This window comes from Passer montanus, unplaced genomic scaffold, assembly GCF_014805655.1.
Source record: "Passer montanus isolate IOZ18808 unplaced genomic scaffold, ASM1480565v1 scaffold38, whole genome shotgun sequence".
Classification (NCBI taxonomy): Eukaryota; Metazoa; Chordata; class Aves; order Passeriformes; family Passeridae; genus Passer; species Passer montanus.
The window spans coordinates 8,195,384-8,213,952 of record NW_024368596.1 but is presented as its reverse complement, the minus strand read 5'-3'; the positions used below and the strand labels follow the sequence as shown (position 1 = coordinate 8,213,952).

General features: G+C 42.9%; 1 protein-coding gene across 3 annotated transcripts in view; it reads left to right on the top strand.

Moving 5' to 3' along the window:
- Positions 1–18,075, top strand: part of PLS3 (plastin 3) — a 50,166-nt gene extending 32,091 nt beyond the window's left edge. For all 3 annotated transcript variants that reach the window (XM_039717300.1, XM_039717301.1, XM_039717299.1), the window contains exons 3-16: positions 4,140–4,303; positions 6,631–6,760; positions 7,194–7,326; positions 8,629–8,710; positions 9,362–9,527; positions 10,577–10,719; positions 12,069–12,164; positions 12,678–12,873; positions 13,514–13,592; positions 13,863–13,977; positions 14,097–14,230; positions 15,080–15,203; positions 15,775–15,899; positions 16,769–18,075. In XM_039717300.1, coding sequence (XP_039573234.1) covers positions 4,140–4,303; positions 6,631–6,760; positions 7,194–7,326; positions 8,629–8,710; positions 9,362–9,527; positions 10,577–10,719; positions 12,069–12,164; positions 12,678–12,873; positions 13,514–13,592; positions 13,863–13,977; positions 14,097–14,230; positions 15,080–15,203; positions 15,775–15,899; positions 16,769–16,901 — 1,820 coding nt within the window. In that variant the 3' untranslated portion in view covers positions 16,902–18,075. The remainder of the gene's footprint in view (positions 1–4,139; positions 4,304–6,630; positions 6,761–7,193; positions 7,327–8,628; positions 8,711–9,361; positions 9,528–10,576; positions 10,720–12,068; positions 12,165–12,677; positions 12,874–13,513; positions 13,593–13,862; positions 13,978–14,096; positions 14,231–15,079; positions 15,204–15,774; positions 15,900–16,768) is intronic.
- The last annotated feature ends 494 nt before the right edge of the window (positions 18,076–18,569 follow it).

The following is an 18,569-nucleotide window of genomic DNA, read 5'->3' as shown; positions in this document are numbered from 1 at the left end:
TAATCCTGGGCAGGCAGCCGAACGATTTCATTTGGGATAGCTTCTATTTTGACAGCCTCTTCAGCTGCTGAATACCAGCTCAGGTTTTGTTAGAGTTCTGTCTGAAGGCAGGGCCTGTTGCAGGACATCCAGCATGGCACCATATGGTGGGCCTGCAGTGATGCTGGAAATAGTTTTGGAACTGGCTGGTACTGCAGAGGTGGAGTTTTTTGGTGTTTTGTTTTTTTTTTGTTTTTTTTTTTAATGCTGCTTCTTTGTACATTTGATGCCAGAAGGGGAACAGAGACAGTAGGAAGGGAAGCAGCTGCCCTGTGGAATAAGGGTTGCAGGTTTATTTGTCAGATCAGGCTGGTTGACATGTTAAGAACAGGTCTATTTTCCATCTCATAGTCAATCACTACTTGACTCTTCTACCAAGCCAGAACCACAGGCCAGCACCACTTTATGGTAAAACCAGCAGTTTTAATACTCAGATCTGCCCTTCTGTGGCCAAGAAGCTAAAACTTGAAATGAGAGCATCTTCAGTGCAAAACTTGGTGTGTGGTCTTACAGTTAAACTAACAGACCTGATTTCCTTGTATTTCCCACTCCCAAGTGTCTGGCACATAGGTGCCCTTTTACTCTGTGAAGTAAATCAGTGATTAATTTTTTTCCCAGAATACTATGGCAGAGTAGCTCGTACAAGTGGGTGTTTGGGATATTGTTAAGGGTTGCAGGGTCCCGAGTCCTGAGAATTAAAGGTTTTGAGTGAGTTAGTGTGTCCTTCATACTTGATTTTGTGCTGTCTGTCTGAGCCCAGTTCAGCCTTTCCTGATGGGCAAAATCTTGCTTTGTGCCTTGCTGCTGACCTATGTGAGCTCCCTTGTGAGTGTGCATTTCAGTGGCTCTTTGTGTGGCAGAGCTATTTATTTATTTATTGTGAGCAAAGGTAAATCTTTGAGCTAAGCACACCTGGAAGACTGGGGAGATGCTGATTGCAGGAGTGAATGAAACCAAACTGGGCAGATGTTGACCTAGCTTGGAGTAAATTCCTCATACCTGCCCTGCAGGGCTTCATATGTAGAACCAAGATCTTAATAGGTTTCAGCATCCTTTTATCCATGTGTCTTTATTGGAGTTGCAGACTTTGGATCTCAGCTTCCTGATGTCTCACCTAAGAGGCTTCTGCCTCATTAAATACCATGTAAGGTTTTATCCCTTCTGCATCTGAATAGGCTCAGACAGGGCACCTGAAAGGCTGAAACAGAAACACTTTTGAGTGCTTAACCTAGATATGTCAAGGGGAAAACCTTTACCAAATCTGAATCAAAATTGGATCCTATCAAGGATATAATTTATATTTTGAAGTCTTATTTGTCTCTGTCCTTTTCCTGCTGCTTGCATCTACTTTAACATTTGGGTAGCTGTAAAACTTAGGTGGTGGATTGATTGGAAGAAGTGGTGAACAGATGTTTTTGGATGTACCTGCTTAATTTGGCAGCATGCTGAGGGATTTTGGTTGGTTCAGTCAGGCACAGGCAAAAGCAAGGGACTTGGCTGCAGGCTGAGGGTGAAAGCAAAGTTTTATTTTAGGGTCATAGGCCCTGGAGATTAGGAAATCCCTTCTTGACTTATTTTCCTCACTGGCTGTAAGGAGGGGAAAAGATGCATATTGTACAGTTAGATTCAGTAATAAAAATACTGTAATAGAAGAAGCTGTGATTTATCTAGAGGGGAAATAGTTTGCTCATGACATCTCAGGCTGGACTGTTAATAAATCTTTCCTTTGTAAGCTTGTATTATTTCAGAATGAAATTCTAAAATTGAGGGCCAGAGAGCAGCCTATTATTATTAATCATTGCCCCAAACCACTTTATTTCCTCAGCACTATTGTAAACACTGACTTTTCATGAAGTAGTTTAGTGTATTGATTATTCCACTGGAACTGATGCTCTTCCTTCGTCTGAGACACAGAGACTGGGGTGTAGGAGGGAGTACAGGTTTACTCTGGTTACTTCAGATACTTGCCACTGAGCAGTTTCACTTTCTTGCTCACTGATAAAAACAATTTTAAAATCCCATATTCCCATATGGATTTGGAAAATGAGGACAGTTGGAATGGTGGTGCAAACATGCTGCTGCTGTGAAACAAAACCTAAAAAGCACAGAATCCTCATTAAAACTAAATTGACCTCCACAATTTGGTAAAGAAAAAAACCAAACAAACAAACAAAAAAAACCAACAAAACTGGACCTTAGAGCTATTGCTGGGACACTGCTGTGAAACCTAAAATGCACAGAATCCTCATTAAAAGTAAATTGACCTCCACAATTTGGTAAAAAAAACCCAAAAAAACAAAAAAAAAACCCCAAACAAACAAACAAACAAACAAACAAACAAACAAACAAACAAACAAACAAACAAACAAACAAACAAACAAACAAACAAACAAACAAACAAACAAACAAACAAACAAACAAACAAACAAACAAACAAACAAACAAACAAACAAACAAACAAACAAACAAACAAACAAACAAACAAACAAACAAACAAACAAACAAACAAACAAACAAACAAACAAACAAACAAACAAACAAACAAACAAACAAACAAACAAACAAACAAACAAACAAACAAACAAACAAACAAACAAACAAACAAACAAACAAACAAACAAACAAACAAACAAACAAACAAACAAACAAACAAACAAACAAACAAACAAACAAAAAAAACCAACAAAACTGGACCTTAGAGCTATTCTGATTGTTTTCTTTATTCTTGAAAGTATCTCCCTTCCAGCATAAATACTGACCCCAGTGGCTGTGGTGAGATGCCCTCTTGAAGAAAACCAAATTTTGGGGCTGGTGCAGCTCTTCAGGCACTAAATTAACTTCCCTGGGCTGTCTGTAGTACTTGCCTACAGCAATGGGATTTCAGCATCCTGTTACTGAGCCAATAGCAGCACAACATGCCCTGAATCCCTGCCTCCCCAAAGATGGGGCTGGAGGGTCCTACTTATGTCTTGAGGTGTGAATCTGGGCTGTACAACCACTTCAAATGCTCTGTCTGGTAGCAGCACAACATGCCCTGGGGGCTGGAGGGTCCTACTTATGTCTTGAGGTGTGAATCTGGGCTGTACAACCACTTCAAATGCTCTGTCTGCTTGTGGACCCTGCTCTGCTGAAATCTGTGTGCCAGCTCTGCTGTGAGCAGCGCTCTGCTCATCCTGGCTAGCCTGTGCACAGTGCACAGTGATGGAAAACCTCACTTGCCTGAAGAAGGTCTGGGGATGCTGGATTTGCCATGTGTGGTTTAGCCTGGGGAAGGAGGCACCCAGCCCCTGCCTGTCCACAGTGATGGAAAACCTCACTTGCCTGAAGAAGGTCTGGGGATGCTGGATTTGCCATGTGTGGTCAGCAGATGTGATGATGTCCCCAAAGAGGCTGGGATCTGTTGTGTGCAAAGCTCCAGTGTCACACTAGATTCTTGTTTTCTTCCTCAGTCTAGTAGGTGACACTATCTCACTAAACACATGGTGCTGCTGTGGCTTGGTGATAGGCTGTGAAAGCAAATGTCCTGGCAGAGCATTCTTGGGCAGCAATAAATTATCTGCAGCTTGCTGTCAGTGTTAAATGGAGAATATCATTGACATGATAAAAATGCAACTGCAGAGCTGACTTGGTGCTTTTAGTTCAGAACATAAGAGGTGCTGTTTCATGACTATCTGTTTTTAACATGCAAAGGCTGTGGTATTTAGACATAAAAAGAGACATTCTGGAGATTGTTTATGAAAATACAGATGTTCTGTTGTGAAACTTTAACACCAGACTGGTCACATGTGCCCAGAGTCATCGTGGTCAGCCCTGTTTCAAAGCTGCTGCTGCCTAGAGCTGGAGGACTTGTGCTGGGGCACTCTCTGAGGATGTGCTGTGTGTTTTTACTGTGTGCCTTTGGTTCCTACGGGTGTCCTTTGAACAATGTACTCCTTGATATTTTTATGTGGCCATCCTGCTGTGTGCCCATGCCCTGCATGGATTCAGCAGGTCCCCATAAAACCCTTGGACATGGGAGGTCATGTTTTGGCTATTTGGGGTCAGTTCTGTCAGGTACAGGCACATTTCTAAAACCTCCTGCTGCCTCTTCTGTTCCTCAGACCTCAACAGCAATGGGTTCATCTGTGACTACGAGTTGCACGAGCTGTTCAAGGAGGCCAGCCTGCCTCTCCCTGGCTACAAAGTGAGAGAGATCATCCAGAAGCTCATGATCGATGGTGACAAGAATAAAGATGGGAAGATTAGCTTTGAAGAGTTCGTCTATGTAAGTGATATTTCTGAACTCCCAGGAGCCTGGGGGGCCCTTTTAGACAAAGCTAAGGAAGAGTAGAAGAGATCAAACCTGACTTCTCAGCCACTTACCCTAATCCTAATTTCCTTTTGACAAACTGATAATTCTAGCCATGTAAAAATCAGTTCTTTTTACAGGTATCTGTATATGATCAGTCTTTTGTGCTGTTATTGACAGCCTTTAGATTTGGACAGAGGAAAATACTGATAGCTTTTTGAATGAAAGCCAACTAACCAACCAACCAACCAAAAAGAATCCGTGTGGTTTTACTATGTGATAGCTTCACTGGAGGCCAAAATACTGTTTCCACATGATGTGACAACTGGAAAGAAAGGCTTGCAATGATCCAGGCTTACAGTATTTACTGGAAGCTATTCAGTTTTTCCAGGCACACAGATGAATGCTTGTTTTCCCTGTGTATCAGTATAATTTCCTTTCTCAGTTTAGTGGGACTACAAGTATTTGCTAAGAGTTGAAAGGGCATTTCAAGACACACTTGGATTTGTGTTAAGTGCTAATCTAGGAAAATTCAAATCTCTTGCCTTGAAAGGGAAAAACAGGGATAAGGTGATGGGACAAATTGGAGGATCAGTCTTTTTTAGTAGAAATAGGCCAGAATTTAAACATTTATTAATTTTTACAAAAATGCAAGACTTCTTCTATGTATGTTTTTCAACCTTTTGATGCTCTGATGACTGAATGCTGAAGGAGTAATTAAAGTATGTGCAGTACATTGAGGGAGCTGTTTTCATGCCAATCAGTTTTCTTGATATTTCTTAATTTGTCTTCACTTTCTGTTCCTTAATTGTTTTCAGACCCTCTGAACTTTTTGAGTTCGGAGTCAACTAGTAAGTTGGAGTTTGCAGTTTGTGAACACTTGCATGCTGGGTGCATGTTTCAACTGTTGGTTTGAGCTGGTCCATAACTCTTAACTTTGCACTAAGAAGGAAGAAATAAATCTCTTCTGTTGCTTTTGAAAGTACCACTGATTGAGTAAAGACAAAATGTCTTAAGGCAGCTGAGGTGTACATTAGCATCAATGCTTAGCTGTATGATTTTTACCAACTGAACTCTTGCTCTGAGCATTTTTGCTGGAGTTTATGGTACAAAGAATGACATGAGCTATCTTTACATTGGGACCAAGTGGCTTAGTGGTACCTCAGCATTAGAGCACATATTCTCAAGAAGATAGTAGTTAACCCAGGAAATTTTAAAGTAAATAGATCTAAAACAAAATCGTTGTGGTTAAAGCCAACCAACCAGAAATCCCCCAACTTTTGGGCTCTCAGATCTTCAGTCAGCTTTACCTGATCAACCTCTGCATGCCATCAGGAGATGATTTAACTGCACTGTATCATCATTTTGACTTGCCACCTTCCCTGTGGGATGGGGAAGGTAAGGTGTGACAACCTGCAGCCTGGCCCTGTAGTGACACCTCTGCAGCCTGGTGTCCTGTCCTTTTAGCAGGAGAAGTTTTCTTGCTTTACAGTGCTGTTTCATTGTCTTTTTCTGGGTGGAGTTTAGAGAACCTTTACACATTTCATTTGAGTTTTCAGCTTGGTTGAAACTAATTTAGTTTAGTTTTGAGGGAGTTACAGTAGGCTTTCCAGCCACTGAATGTGTTTTTTACTAATAGCTGCTCAGTTCTGTAGGGCCTTGGGGCCACTAACAGTAACATCCAATCTGTGCAAATGGCATGTGCAGCCTTCTGTGCTAAAACATCTCTTCTGCCCTCCAACAAGAGGGTGTTTCACCAGTTAGGTGAAGACTGCTATTGAAGAAGGTGGAATCTTGGAGCACTCATTGTTACACTTTATTACAGATTTGACTGTTATATGCTTAAAGAGAATTGTTGTTGTGTTGAGTTCTTTTGTGTGAACTAAAGTCACAGTCACATGAGCATCTGGCTTACACAGAAAGGTTAAAATTGCACCACAGCTTTGTCAAGTTTGGCCCTGCAGGACCTGCTGCATGTGTTACCTGTGCTCAGACTGCAAAGGTTTCATGGTTTTTTTTCTTGTGGTCTCCTGAAATCTACTTGTAAAGGTAAATAAATGCAAGATACTTCATGCCTAATGCTTCTGATTCAATAGGCACTTGCAGTGTGTGTTTGAGAAAGTGGGATGAGTCTGCCCACTGTCCATGTCAGATTGAATACCACTACACCCTTGCTGGGCCCTTCACATTTGCTGATTTTACTGTGAAGTTTGCTTTAAAGCTGAGAAGAAATAGCTCCTTGTGGTCCTTTTTATTTTATGAAGATGGATTTTTCTTGCCTAACAGAGCACTTTGAATTGTAGATTTTCCAAGAGGTGAAAAGCAGCGATATCGCCAAAACGTTCCGAAGAGCCATTAACAGGAAGGAGGGAATCTGTGCCATCGGGGGCACCTCGGAGCTCTCCAGCGAGGGGACCCAGCACTCCTACTCAGGTACCACTCTGGTCTCACTCTTCTCTTGGGTTTTTGGAGGTCCTGTGCCAAAACCAGCCCATTTCTACCTGCTGCCTGCTGTGCTCTAGTTCTCTGAGAGCTGAGTGATCTCACGTCAGGGTGAAAGCAGGAGAGAATTTATGTGCTGTACATTTAACAGTGTATAAGTTAAATGTGTTCTTATTTGCTTCATTAACTGTGCTTGCTGATGAAGTCCTTGTGTCACACTTGAGTATGATAAAGTTGTTAAGTAGCAAGTAAATAACAGGAATATTCTGGTAGTTGTGAGAGTCTTCTTTCTTTAAACTTTGTATGACTAAAATGTATGGTAATGAAATGAGGCTCTTATTTCCCTGGGCTATTATACTCTGCTTCTTTTGGGAAAACCTTTGTTATGAAAAACCTGCATTAAATTTATGATTGGTTATCTTAGAGGAAGAGAAATATGCCTTTGTAAACTGGATAAACAAAGCCCTGGAAAATGATCCTGACTGTCGGCACGTTATTCCAATGAACCCAAATACAGATGACCTGTTCAAAGCTGTGGGAGATGGCATTGTGCTATGGTAAGTCACGATGGCTCCTGAATTAAAGAAGTTAAAAATCAGGAAAATAACTTTCCAAAAATGTAGCTTGGGGAATTTTCATCCTGTTCTAGGCTGGTTTTGTGACTGGTGTGTGTGCATAACATGCTGCACATATAAAAAGAGGCTCAGTCTCTCAGGCTTTCACTGCCATTGTCTGATGCCTCAGCTTTGGTGCCAGCTGATATTTTCATCCAGTGCTTTTGTTTGGGCTTGAGATGGAGTTTGCTGAGGGGGCAGAAGGTGCTTTGTGGGAGCAGGAGTTGTCCTGGTGCACACTCTGCCTGGTGCTGGGGAGCTTGAGGAGAGGCACATGTGATGAATGACCCATTCTCTTGGATGTTTAGGCAGACAGTGTTCTCCATGGGAATGTTAGTGACCTTATTATGCATTAATCCAAAAATGGGTTTTCTGGGAGTCTTCTTGTTCTTTTTAATAACTGCACTAAGTAGGTTAGGTGACTTACTCTGTTACATGCTGAGAACAGAAGGCATCCAGGGCTGCTAAATACCAGCAACCTTCTGTGTATGAGGTTTTTGTTGGTTTTATGGGTTAGATTCAATTGTTTTAGTGTAAGTGAATTAATATAGTGGTGAACTGGATCAACCTGGAATTTCAGGATCTCTGTATCAATACACAAAGTAAGTTTAAGTGAGTTACCTCTTCTCTTTAACTGCTGTTATTTTTTAACTTTAGCTCGTGATGCATATTTTTAGTTTATTTATTTCCCAAGTTTCAAGTAATTCATGGCTTTAGGCAAAGACTGAACTGAGTAGGAAGTAGTTCATACTATAAAGTTTAAATTTGCCATTTTTGGTGTTGATTAAAAATTCATTGTGCTCACATACTCCCCACTGAGCTCTCCAAGTGTTTGTTCTTTTTTGGGGCAGGTTTTCTTGCCAGCAGTAGTAAACCTTTACAATAGGAGGAAGTTTGTTGTCTTACTAGAATGTGCAGTGGATGTCAGCAGAGCAATGAGTCTTCACTAGTTCAGGGACTACTCTGTGAATAATTCATGTGCTCTTTTTGCTCCAGCAGCTGAGATCAGTAGTGGCTGGGAACATGTTTAGAGTTTCAGGCTTAGCTATTAGTTACAAATACATTCTTGATAATGTAAATATTAACTTCTGATTTATGCAGTCTTGATTTTTATGGGAAAAAAATTATACAAAAACAAGCAGGCTAAAACAAATGTGCTGTGGTGAGTATTGTCACAGTGGATTGAGTTTTGTTCGGATTAAATACTAAGTGTTGTTCAAATATCACTGGTTTTCCTCCTAACAGCAAAATGATCAATCTTTCTGTTCCTGACACAATTGATGAAAGAGCAATTAATAAGAAGAAACTCACACCATTCATAATTCAGGTATAAGGCATTTCTGTATTTTATTTTCTGAAATTCATATTAATATAGAATTAATGAATGTGGCATGGTGGCTCAAGGCATTATTGTGGAATGTTGGAAAGGAGCAAATTTTATAGCTTCTGTTTAATTATTAAATGCAGTTTTGTACCATACATAATTGACAGTTCTGTGGGCATGGTTAAAAAATGCTGAATTAATGACAAAATGGGTAAAGTGGTGCAAATGTTGTACCCAAATTATATTGCTGTAGTGATTATGTACAGCACTGTCTTTTTTAAACAGTGTGATATTGGTGTTAACTATGAATCATTTCATACTGGAGCAGGTTGTTTTTGTGAGGATGCCCCTGTGTGTGTAAATTAGCACTTCTCTAGCCTTATTCCTGTTGGTGCCACTAGATGCAACTAACTCAGAGGCTGAAACTGAATACCAGAGGCTGAAATTAAACCCTGGTGCCTAGCTCAGTTCTTATTGATTCAGCCTGCCGCCACCACAGCTCCCTTAGAACTTCAGCTGGGAGTGTTTCCTCGGAGCTGGAGTTTCTGCTGAGTTGGAGCAAGGACAAGGGGGAGCCTCCACTCTGCTGGTGCTGGATGAAAGGGAAAGCAGCATCTCCCTGCCCTGTGTCTGACGGGGCTCTGCTGTTTGCAGGAGAACCTGAACCTGGCCCTGAATTCTGCGTCTGCCATCGGCTGCCATGTTGTCAACATCGGCGCGGAGGACTTGAGGGAAGGGAAGCCCCACCTGGTCCTTGGGCTGCTCTGGCAGGTCATTAAGATCGGCCTGTTCGCCGACATCGAGCTCAGCAGAAATGAAGGTAAACGAAATCCTGGCTGATCACTGCCACAGCATGAGCACGGCATGGCTGGCAGCCCCAGCCCTGCCTCCTGCCCCCCTCCTCTCTGCTGGAAGAAGGATCACCAGGGCATGTGCCAAGCTGAATGTTCTGCAGCCTGTTGGTAGCTGTGCAGGTGGGCAGTGCCATCCTGGTGATGTGCATCAGCCTTGGAGAGCTTGTAAATCAAGATTCACCTTGGCTTGAGCCTGGGCACACACTGCTTGGTGATGCCCTAGGCTGCTCCAGCTGCAGGCTGCTAATGGTGTTGGGGTGTGGCAAAAGCTGCTTGGATCCTTTTAGGATTATAGACTGCATAGCTTTCTCAAAAAAAAAAAATTAAAAAGGGGGCTTCAGCTCTGTGGTAGTTATTTGGTTCTAAAATCCTCCTTGCTACTGTCAGTGGAGCAGCTTGAGCTCTCACTTTGTCCTTGCTGGTGAGAGACTGATGCTGCAGATCTCTCCCTGTGCTCACTTGGTCCTGCATGACAGCCTCCAAAATTTAAACTTTTGAAATCATCTGAAGGGCTCTGATATTCCTGCATGTGCTATCAGAGCATCCAGATGGATGGAGGGGCTTCAGTGTCTTTTATTTAAGCTTCCTCATCACGAAGTGTTGACATTGTTTGGTTTAGATTGAAAATTCATGGCAGAGGAAGCACTGGCCAGCTGAAAGGGTGCTTATCTTGGCTCCTTTGGGTTTTTTTAATGGTGCTTATGAAAGTGCTTGGAAGCATTTTTCATTGAGATAGAAATACATTTGCATTTAGCTTCCTGTCATCAGCTTAAAAGACTGCACATAAAGTCCAGAGAATTTTGTTACATAAGAAAAGGGAAAATACTTTCTTACACATATATTTCTAGATCATTTATACTCCTCTCTGTGTAACAACCAACTCAGGAAAACTCTGCTAATACCCAGAATATTTTGACATAATCAGTAGTTGTTATTGTACCCCACTGAAATCTTGCTGCAGCTCGAATTCTGGCCTGCAGGTTTGACTCTCCCCTCACAATCCTTTTTCTTGTAGCACTGGCTGCCTTACTTCGTGATGGTGAAAATCTGGAGGACCTTATGAAACTATCCCCAGAGGAGCTGCTCCTAAGATGGGCCAACTTCCACCTGGAAAACGCAGGCTGGCACAAAATCAGTAACTTCAGCTCAGATATCAAGGTACCAAAGCTCTCCTGGTTTGCAGTGCCTGGGAAAAGACTGGGAGCTGGACAGGGATGTGTGTGCATGTGCAATGAGGCCCTTCATCCTCAGGCAGGATCTTTCTTGACCCTAACACACTGAGTGGTCTTACCAGGGGGGTTCTGGATGTTGTATTTGAGGTCCTGCAGTGCTGTTCTCTCTTGCCATTAGGGTGAGCCCAGTGTTGAACTGTTTGTTTCCACCAGTGCTGCTGTTGTGTGTTTTAATCAGCTATGAAACTGGTATTACTTATGTTTTCAAATGTCCTTAGTTCATACTTCAGAGATAACAGGGGGAAATGCTTCATTGGAGAGTGAGATTTCCACATACTCTTGGCACTGATGGCATTTCATCTAAATTGTCATGGGCTGGAGAGAGGAAGGGAAACAAGAGCTCTTATTCTTCACACTGGGTTTAGTAGGAATGGGAATGGGGACTCCTAAAGCTGCTTTTCACAGAGTGGGGGCAGTGGTGAGAAACGGAGGATGGTGACTGTGGGTCAGTGTGGGGCATCTGGACACTGGTCTCAGCAGTCTTCTGGAGCTTATTCACATGGCCAGCAGTTTCAAGCAGGAGAAAGATTATTGAAATAGAAAAAAAAAATTGATGATTGAGGTGTGTGAGGATCATAGATCTGACCTGTTGTGTGCATGGTCGCTCTTATTTCCATCTTCAAAATTACTTACAGTTTTGCTGACAGCTGTTGGCTTCTCTGGTGTATCCCCTGGGCTGCCATGATATGCTGAGGTTCTCCTTAATGCTGAGCACTAAAAGGCCATGTAGTTGATAAATAATCACTACAGCTCTTGGCTCCTCCTGGTGTGTGACTCTCTCTCCTCTAAGCTGTTCTAGCTAATGTGCAGGCACAGAAGAAAACATTCAGACATCTTATAATCAGCTTTCTGCTTAGAATTTGTCTTCACTGAGTCATTTTCATCACTGCTGTGGCAGTAGGAATGGCTTGTTTAGAGCTTAGAGTTGCCTTGGGGCATCTGGGGGCCATGAGTGAGAGCAGCATGGGGTCATTGCCTCCTCCAGCCACTGCAGAGGTGGCTGTGACACCAGAGCTTGTAGCAAAGGCAGCTTTCAAGCAGTCATACCACATAATTGTCATCTTAAATATTTCTAACATTTTCCCTTTGTTTCCTTTCCTGCTGCCTGGATTTCTACCATTGTGCTCTCTTTTAAGCTTACAGATTTTGGCAATTCAGTAAAGGTACATAAGCCAGTTATGCATGGTGGCTTGTTAAAAATGGGCTTGAAATGAATTGTTATGGTGTATTCAGTGCTGTACATGAGAGCTGAATTTTCTATTTCATTAATTTCAGGATTCCAGAGCCTATTTCCACCTCCTCAATCAAATTGCACCCAAAGGGCAGAAAGAAGGAGAGCCTCAGATTGATATTAACATGTCAGGTTTCAATGTAAGTATTCAGGCTGTCGTGTCCTCACCCTGCAGAATCATGAGCTCCCTGTACCCTGTCATTGCCCCATGACATCTGGGTAACCTGGCATCTTAATTTCTAGAGCGTGTACAGTGTCAGTGACCATGTGCACACCTCAGGTGTGTGCTCAATGAGTGCTTGCTGCCAGCCTGGTCACTACCCGCCAATTAACAGAGATGATTGAGAAATCCTCTGTGGGCTTGCTGCATTTGGGAGCATATTGACTTCTTTTGGACCGCTAAGTTCCAAAAGCATTAAAATTTGACAGCATGTAAGCTTGGAAAGCACCATGCTAAGAAAAACAGCAAGACAAGCGTGACAATGGCACAGCAGCAGGGGTTGGTGTGTGTGCCTCATCCCTTCGCTCGTTGGTGACCGATGCCAAGCGGGGACTTGTGACATTGCTCCAGACAGTGGTCAGGAGCTTCCCGTCTGCTTTGCGGTGCAGCCCAGCGTGTTCCATGACAGCTGTTGTCCTTTGCATCCCGGCAGGAGAAGGATGACCTGCGCAGGGCAGAGTACATGCTGCAGCAGGCCGACCGCCTCGGCTGCCGGCAGTTCGTCACGCCGGCCGATGTGGTCAGTGGCAACCCCAAACTGAACCTGGCCTTCGTTGCCAACCTGTTCAACAAGTACCCAGCACTTACCAAGCCTGAAAACCAGGACATCGACTGGACCCTTTTGGAAGGTGATGGCCCTTATCAGTCACAAAATTAGCAGGAGGGGACTGTCTAAAGTAAACAGTTGTCATTGGAGGCTGTGCCCTGCAGAGCTGTCTCTGTTAAAAGTAACACCTATGATTTGAGGCTTCAGTGCTGCAGTGGTTGTTTACTCATTTGGGGCAGATGAGAAGGGCACCTGGCAGCTTGTTCAGCTGCTCTGACCCTGTTGTGGAGCCTGAGCCTGTAGGCAATCTGCCAGCACTCCATCAACTCGCCATGCTGGAAAATTTGGTTTTGCCATTTCCTGTGATGGGCAAGAAAACCTCAGAAATGCAGTGAGATGTCAATGGGAATGCTAATTGTTGGCACAGCTGTGACAGCAGTTAGCCAACACCCATGTGAAAGACTTTTCTGCTCCTTTTTCTTGCAGAAAGTGCAAAAGGCTCTTCTGAGGCCTGAGGAAATCAAAATGACATCCAAAACTAGATAGCAGGGTCACCCTCTTCCTTTGAAAGAAATGATAGTAGGAAAAAAAAAAATACTCTTTCTCTGCTTAAAACCTCCTGGTGAGCTCTGCTGCTCAAAGCTCCCTGCCTTGCAGGGTGGAAATCCCTGCTCAGCTTTGAACCTGCAGAATTTGCAATGAACCTGTTTTCCATCATGTAGGAGAGACGCGTGAGGAGCGGACCTTCCGCAACTGGATGAACTCCCTGGGTGTGAACCCCCACGTAAATCACCTCTATGGGTAAGCTTCAGGCTCTTTGGAGATCCCGATCTTTTTTTCTCTTTTTATTGTTGTTGTTGAAATTGCAGACACCTGTAAAGAATAGTAATTATTCCTGATGTGACAAAGTCAGAGTGCACTCAAATCTCGAAGCATTAGACTTAATTGAACACCTGTAAAGAATAGTAATTATTCTTTACACAAATAAAGTATTATACACAAAATGATGTGACAAAGTCAGAGTGCACTCAAATCTCGAAGCATTAGACTTAATTGTGTTTTCCATTCTAGTGATCTCCAAGATGCACTGGTAATACTACAATTATATGAGAAGATCAAAGTTCCTGTTGACTGGAATAAGGTTAACAAGCCTCCCTACCCTAAACTTGGAGCAAATATGAAAAAGGTAAACATGTCAAAAGACTTTAAAGGAAGCCATGGACACTAAAACTTCCTGTTTGAGACTTCCAGTCAATTGTGTGTGTTTGTGACTGATTTTGCTGTTTAAACTCTTGTCCTGTGTAGCTGGAAAACTGTAATTATGCTGTAGACTTGGGAAAGCATCCAGCTAAATTCTCCCTGGTTGGCATTGGAGGGCAAGATCTGAATGATGGAAACCCAACGCTGACACTGGCCTTGGTCTGGCAGTTGATGAGAAGGTAGGACCCCTCTCAAACACGTGAAACTTGAGAATGGAGTACAGAATTTGGGAAGTTTCTTCCACGAGAGCATTGCAGTACTGGAACAGGTCACCCAGAATGATTGTAAAACCTCTGTCCTTTGGGGGGTGGCTGAGACACACCTGGACAAAACTGTGATAGAGCTGCATGTGAGAGGCCAGAGCAGACACCTCTGGACAGCCTGTTGGTGGACCTGTGATCATCCTGTGACAAGGATCACCTCTCTCACCTGCTCAAGTCTGGTCCACAATCAGAAACCCTGAGCAGTAACATTACACAGCTTTTATGTTCTGATTTTTAATTGGAAATTGAGAGGGAAATGTTCTGGGGCTGCTTTATAGACCTCTTTTGCATTGGAATGGAGGAAAGAAGAAACTGAATAACAGATGAAATTTATCTTCCTGTTATCTAGTTCTGAAGAACTGTAAGATGATGCAAATATATGTTTGCAAAAAAGGTATGTGGTAGTTCCTAATTTGACATTAGAGGTCTGAATGCCAGCTCCTGAGGTAATCCACACCTTTTAGGTAATGTGTTACCCCTGTGGAGCAAATGCTCAATGATAAAACAGTTTAACAAGTGTCCTGAGTCCAGGCCATTTTTTGAGCTCCTATTAATGCACCTGAAATGCTAGACAAACTAATGCTTTAACAAAAATCACACTTCAGATAAGATACATGGTTCTTTCTTTTTGCTAACAGAGTTTTGAAAGACCCAGAGCTGAGACTGTGTAAAGACTTTCCAAGCTGCCATGGCTCATGTTGCATCCTGGCTGCATGGCTTTGTCCTGGCTCTGTGCCTAATCTTGTTCTCTCTGCTGGCTCTCAGGTACACGCTGAATGTCCTCGAGGACCTGGGTGATGGTCAGAAAGCCAACGATGACATCATAGTCAGCTGGGTAAACCAGACCCTGAAAGAAGCTGGCAAGTCCACCTCCATCCAGAACTTCAAGGTACAGGTTCCCTTCTTGCCTACAAAAGGAGACGAGTGCCCAAAAATTTTTCCTCGCCTTGAGGAGAACAGCAGGGGCATCTTAGAAAGGAGTTTAAACAGGACAGGATTCAGACTTCTGGGAACAGAGTGGAACAAGACAGGAGAATGTTTAGGGCTGCCCATAGTGGGAAATAGTAGCTGAGGAGTGGGGGTGGGCAGGATCTGGGGCAGAAGTGGGAGGTGAGATGCTGGCAAGCAAAGGGGCTGGAGCTCCTGTGCATTTGGAGGTGAGCATTGTGCCTTGGGCTGTGCTCAGCAGGGCACAGCTGCTGCCTGCACAATGATGACTTCTTTGGATTTCCAGAGCACTTGCAGTAAATTGGAGAATTAGTATTGTACTATCACCAAAGGTGAGGCAGCAGCTTGGTTTTCCCTCTGGTCCACCTGGGAATAGTCACTAACACTGCTGCTTTGAAAAGGCTCCTTCAAAACTTCTTTGGCTGCATGTTGCAGAGCAGCTGAATTGAGGTGAGAATTATGCTTTCAGGATTGGACACTCATCTTTACTTCTCTGTCCCTGTGTTCTCTAGGACAAGACTATCAGCACAAGCTTGGCAGTTGTGGATTTAATCGATGCCATCCAGCCTGGCTGTATCAACTATGACCTAGTAAAGACTGGTCACCTATCAGAAGATGACAAGCAAAACAACGCTAAGTGAGTTTGCTCTCTCAAAAGCTGTGCTGCATTGAAAGGGTGCACAATCAGTGTGCTGGCCTGAAGCTGCAGGTGTTTTGACCAGTTTATTGCTGTGGTTTGCAGTCTCTTTTAGCACAGTACTTTTTACACAGGCAGCACTTGGTGAAGCCGAGTTGCTGTCCTTGCCCGTGACGCTGGAGGGAGCAGTTGGCTGAACTCTGGCTTGCTGAGAGAAATGCAGAACGGCTCCAGCAGTTCTTACCAGTGATAACTCTATTTCTCACCTGTTTGTTCAGGCATTTGAAGTGTTCTTACCAGTGATACTCTATTTCTCACCTGTTGGTTCAGGCATTTGAAGTGTTCAGCTGGTGGCTCGGAGTTTTGAAATTGAGCCCTTGTATGTCTTGTGTCTTGTTGAATCATCACAGATTGTCAAGTTTAAAGCATGCATATTAAAACATGCCTTTGAAATGTGTGTTCTGTGGCTGTTCTGCAGTGGCAGAATGACAGCAAAATTTGTGGCAGATAATAGTCTCACTTTGTTATTCATAAGGAGCAAACAGAAAAGGAAGCGTTACATGATTAATCCTTCGTTGTATATGCTATTAGCTCTAACAAATATTAATTAAGATTCCTTAACTGTCAGTAAAGTGGACTTGACATTCAAAGGTCAATTTGCACATTAAAAACACTTTACTGTGTAAAAGGAAAACAGCAAAAAATAAGAAAAATTTGTGAAACAAAAGGATGTGGTGTGAATAAATTGTCCCACATCTTGAATCTTAATAAAGAATAAGTGAAATTGTGTTGCATGGGGCAGGATTTGACTTGCCATGTACTGGTAGCAGTCTCATTGCTGACCATCTTATCTTTTCCATGGTGATTAGGTATGCTGTGTCCATGGCAAGAAGAATTGGTGCCAGAGTTTATGCTCTTCCAGAGGATCTTGTGGAGGTGAAGCCAAAGATGGTCATGACCGTGTTCGCCTGCTTGATGGGCAGAGGAATGAAGCGAGTATAAAAGGGATGAGCCACGTAAAGAAAAAAAAACAAAATGCAGCAAAAACCCAACCTGCCACCCTGGGTGCATGAGTAGCAGATCGGCTGTGACCACGTTGAAATGCTGTTGGCCTTGGAACTGTTGAAGTTCAAAGGACTTTGTTTTGCTTTGCAAGACAAATTTATTAAAATTCTCAGGGGGAGGAGTTATAGCAGACGTGCTCTTTTCCCAAAGGAAAGTTTAACTTATCAAGAGCTCACAGAAATGCATTCATAGCAGACCTGCATCTTGCAATATTGCTCTGGAGCTGTTTTCACTCCATTATTTCTCAGATACTTGACGTGTGGTTTTATACCCTTGAGGGCTATAAGGTGGTTGGTATAAGTTGTAATGGAAACAAATCTAATTTCTGTCTGCAGTCCACTTTAATTTCTGTCATACAGTCCAAGCATATTTTAGGTTTGACCACATCCTTAATTTTGCAAATAAATCTACAGTACAAGTTGGGACCTGCAGGCCAGCTCGCAATGCTAATGAGAAATGTGTAATTAGGAAGATGTACTTCCTCTGGTATTCTTTGTACATGGTGCTTTTTTGTACATCTAACTATTTTGATTACTTTACAAATAAAGCATGGCAGTTTTTTCTCTTGCTGCTTATAAAAAGGGGTTTTTTTTGCTTTGTTTGTTTATTTTTTAAGGTTATACTACATATGATAATACCACCATCCTTGGACCTCTTGCAGTAACATATGATCATGTTGCTGATGGCACGGTTACACCTGAGAATGGAAGTGAATGCATTTTTGTATGCATCTTGGTTCAGTTCTGTGCACCTAGAAAATAATTTTTACAAAAATCTGCATGAAAACTATAACTTTTTTATTTAAAATGCTGTTAGATACAAAACCATACTACATTGTGGAGAGGTTTTGTGCAGGGAAGAGGCAAATGGTATAAACAGCAGGGTTCAATAAAGTGAACAGCAAATGTGCTGGAATATAAAATTATTTTTAGAGATAAATGGAAGGAAGCATTGTCGCCAAAGAAGGAAGATGCTGTATCCATAGGATTTCATATTCTCTTGCTTTGGCAAGCTGTTTGCTATATTTTGAGATCATATTGCTATTCCAAGCTATTCAAAGTGATGTAATATGGTGGCAAAGCATCAGTTGAAATAAAAACATTTAAATACACGCTTCTCTCCTTATTTGCACTGACCAGCATGGCAGCCTGGTTGAGTTGCAGCTGGTGCTTCTGGGCTGCAGTGCCACACACAATCTTCATCTTTAGTGGCCTGATGTAAATCTGATACAGGGTACTGGTCCTTCAGAGCGTGGTGAGGGGTTGGTGCTGCTGGGAGCACAGCAGGGAAAGGTCCCTTAAAAGCAAAGTTTGAAGCAGCAGCTTCTGTGTTGTTGTGCCTTGGGGGCTTCATTTGTATGAGGGCTAATTGAGTGAAAGGGGATTAATTTTCCTGTGTGTAGGAGATGAAAAAAGGGCAGGTGAAAAGGAGGAATTTGGCAGGCAGCTGAAGAGGGGCTGGGGCACCAGGGAGGAGATGAGCAGGAGCTCTGCCATCTGCAGGGGTGAGGGCAGGGGCTGTGGTGGCACCGGCTGGGAGTGCTCCCTGCTCTGGGTGTGGGGTGTCAGAAAATCCCCCAGTGATTCCCTGCATGAAGCCTTGTGC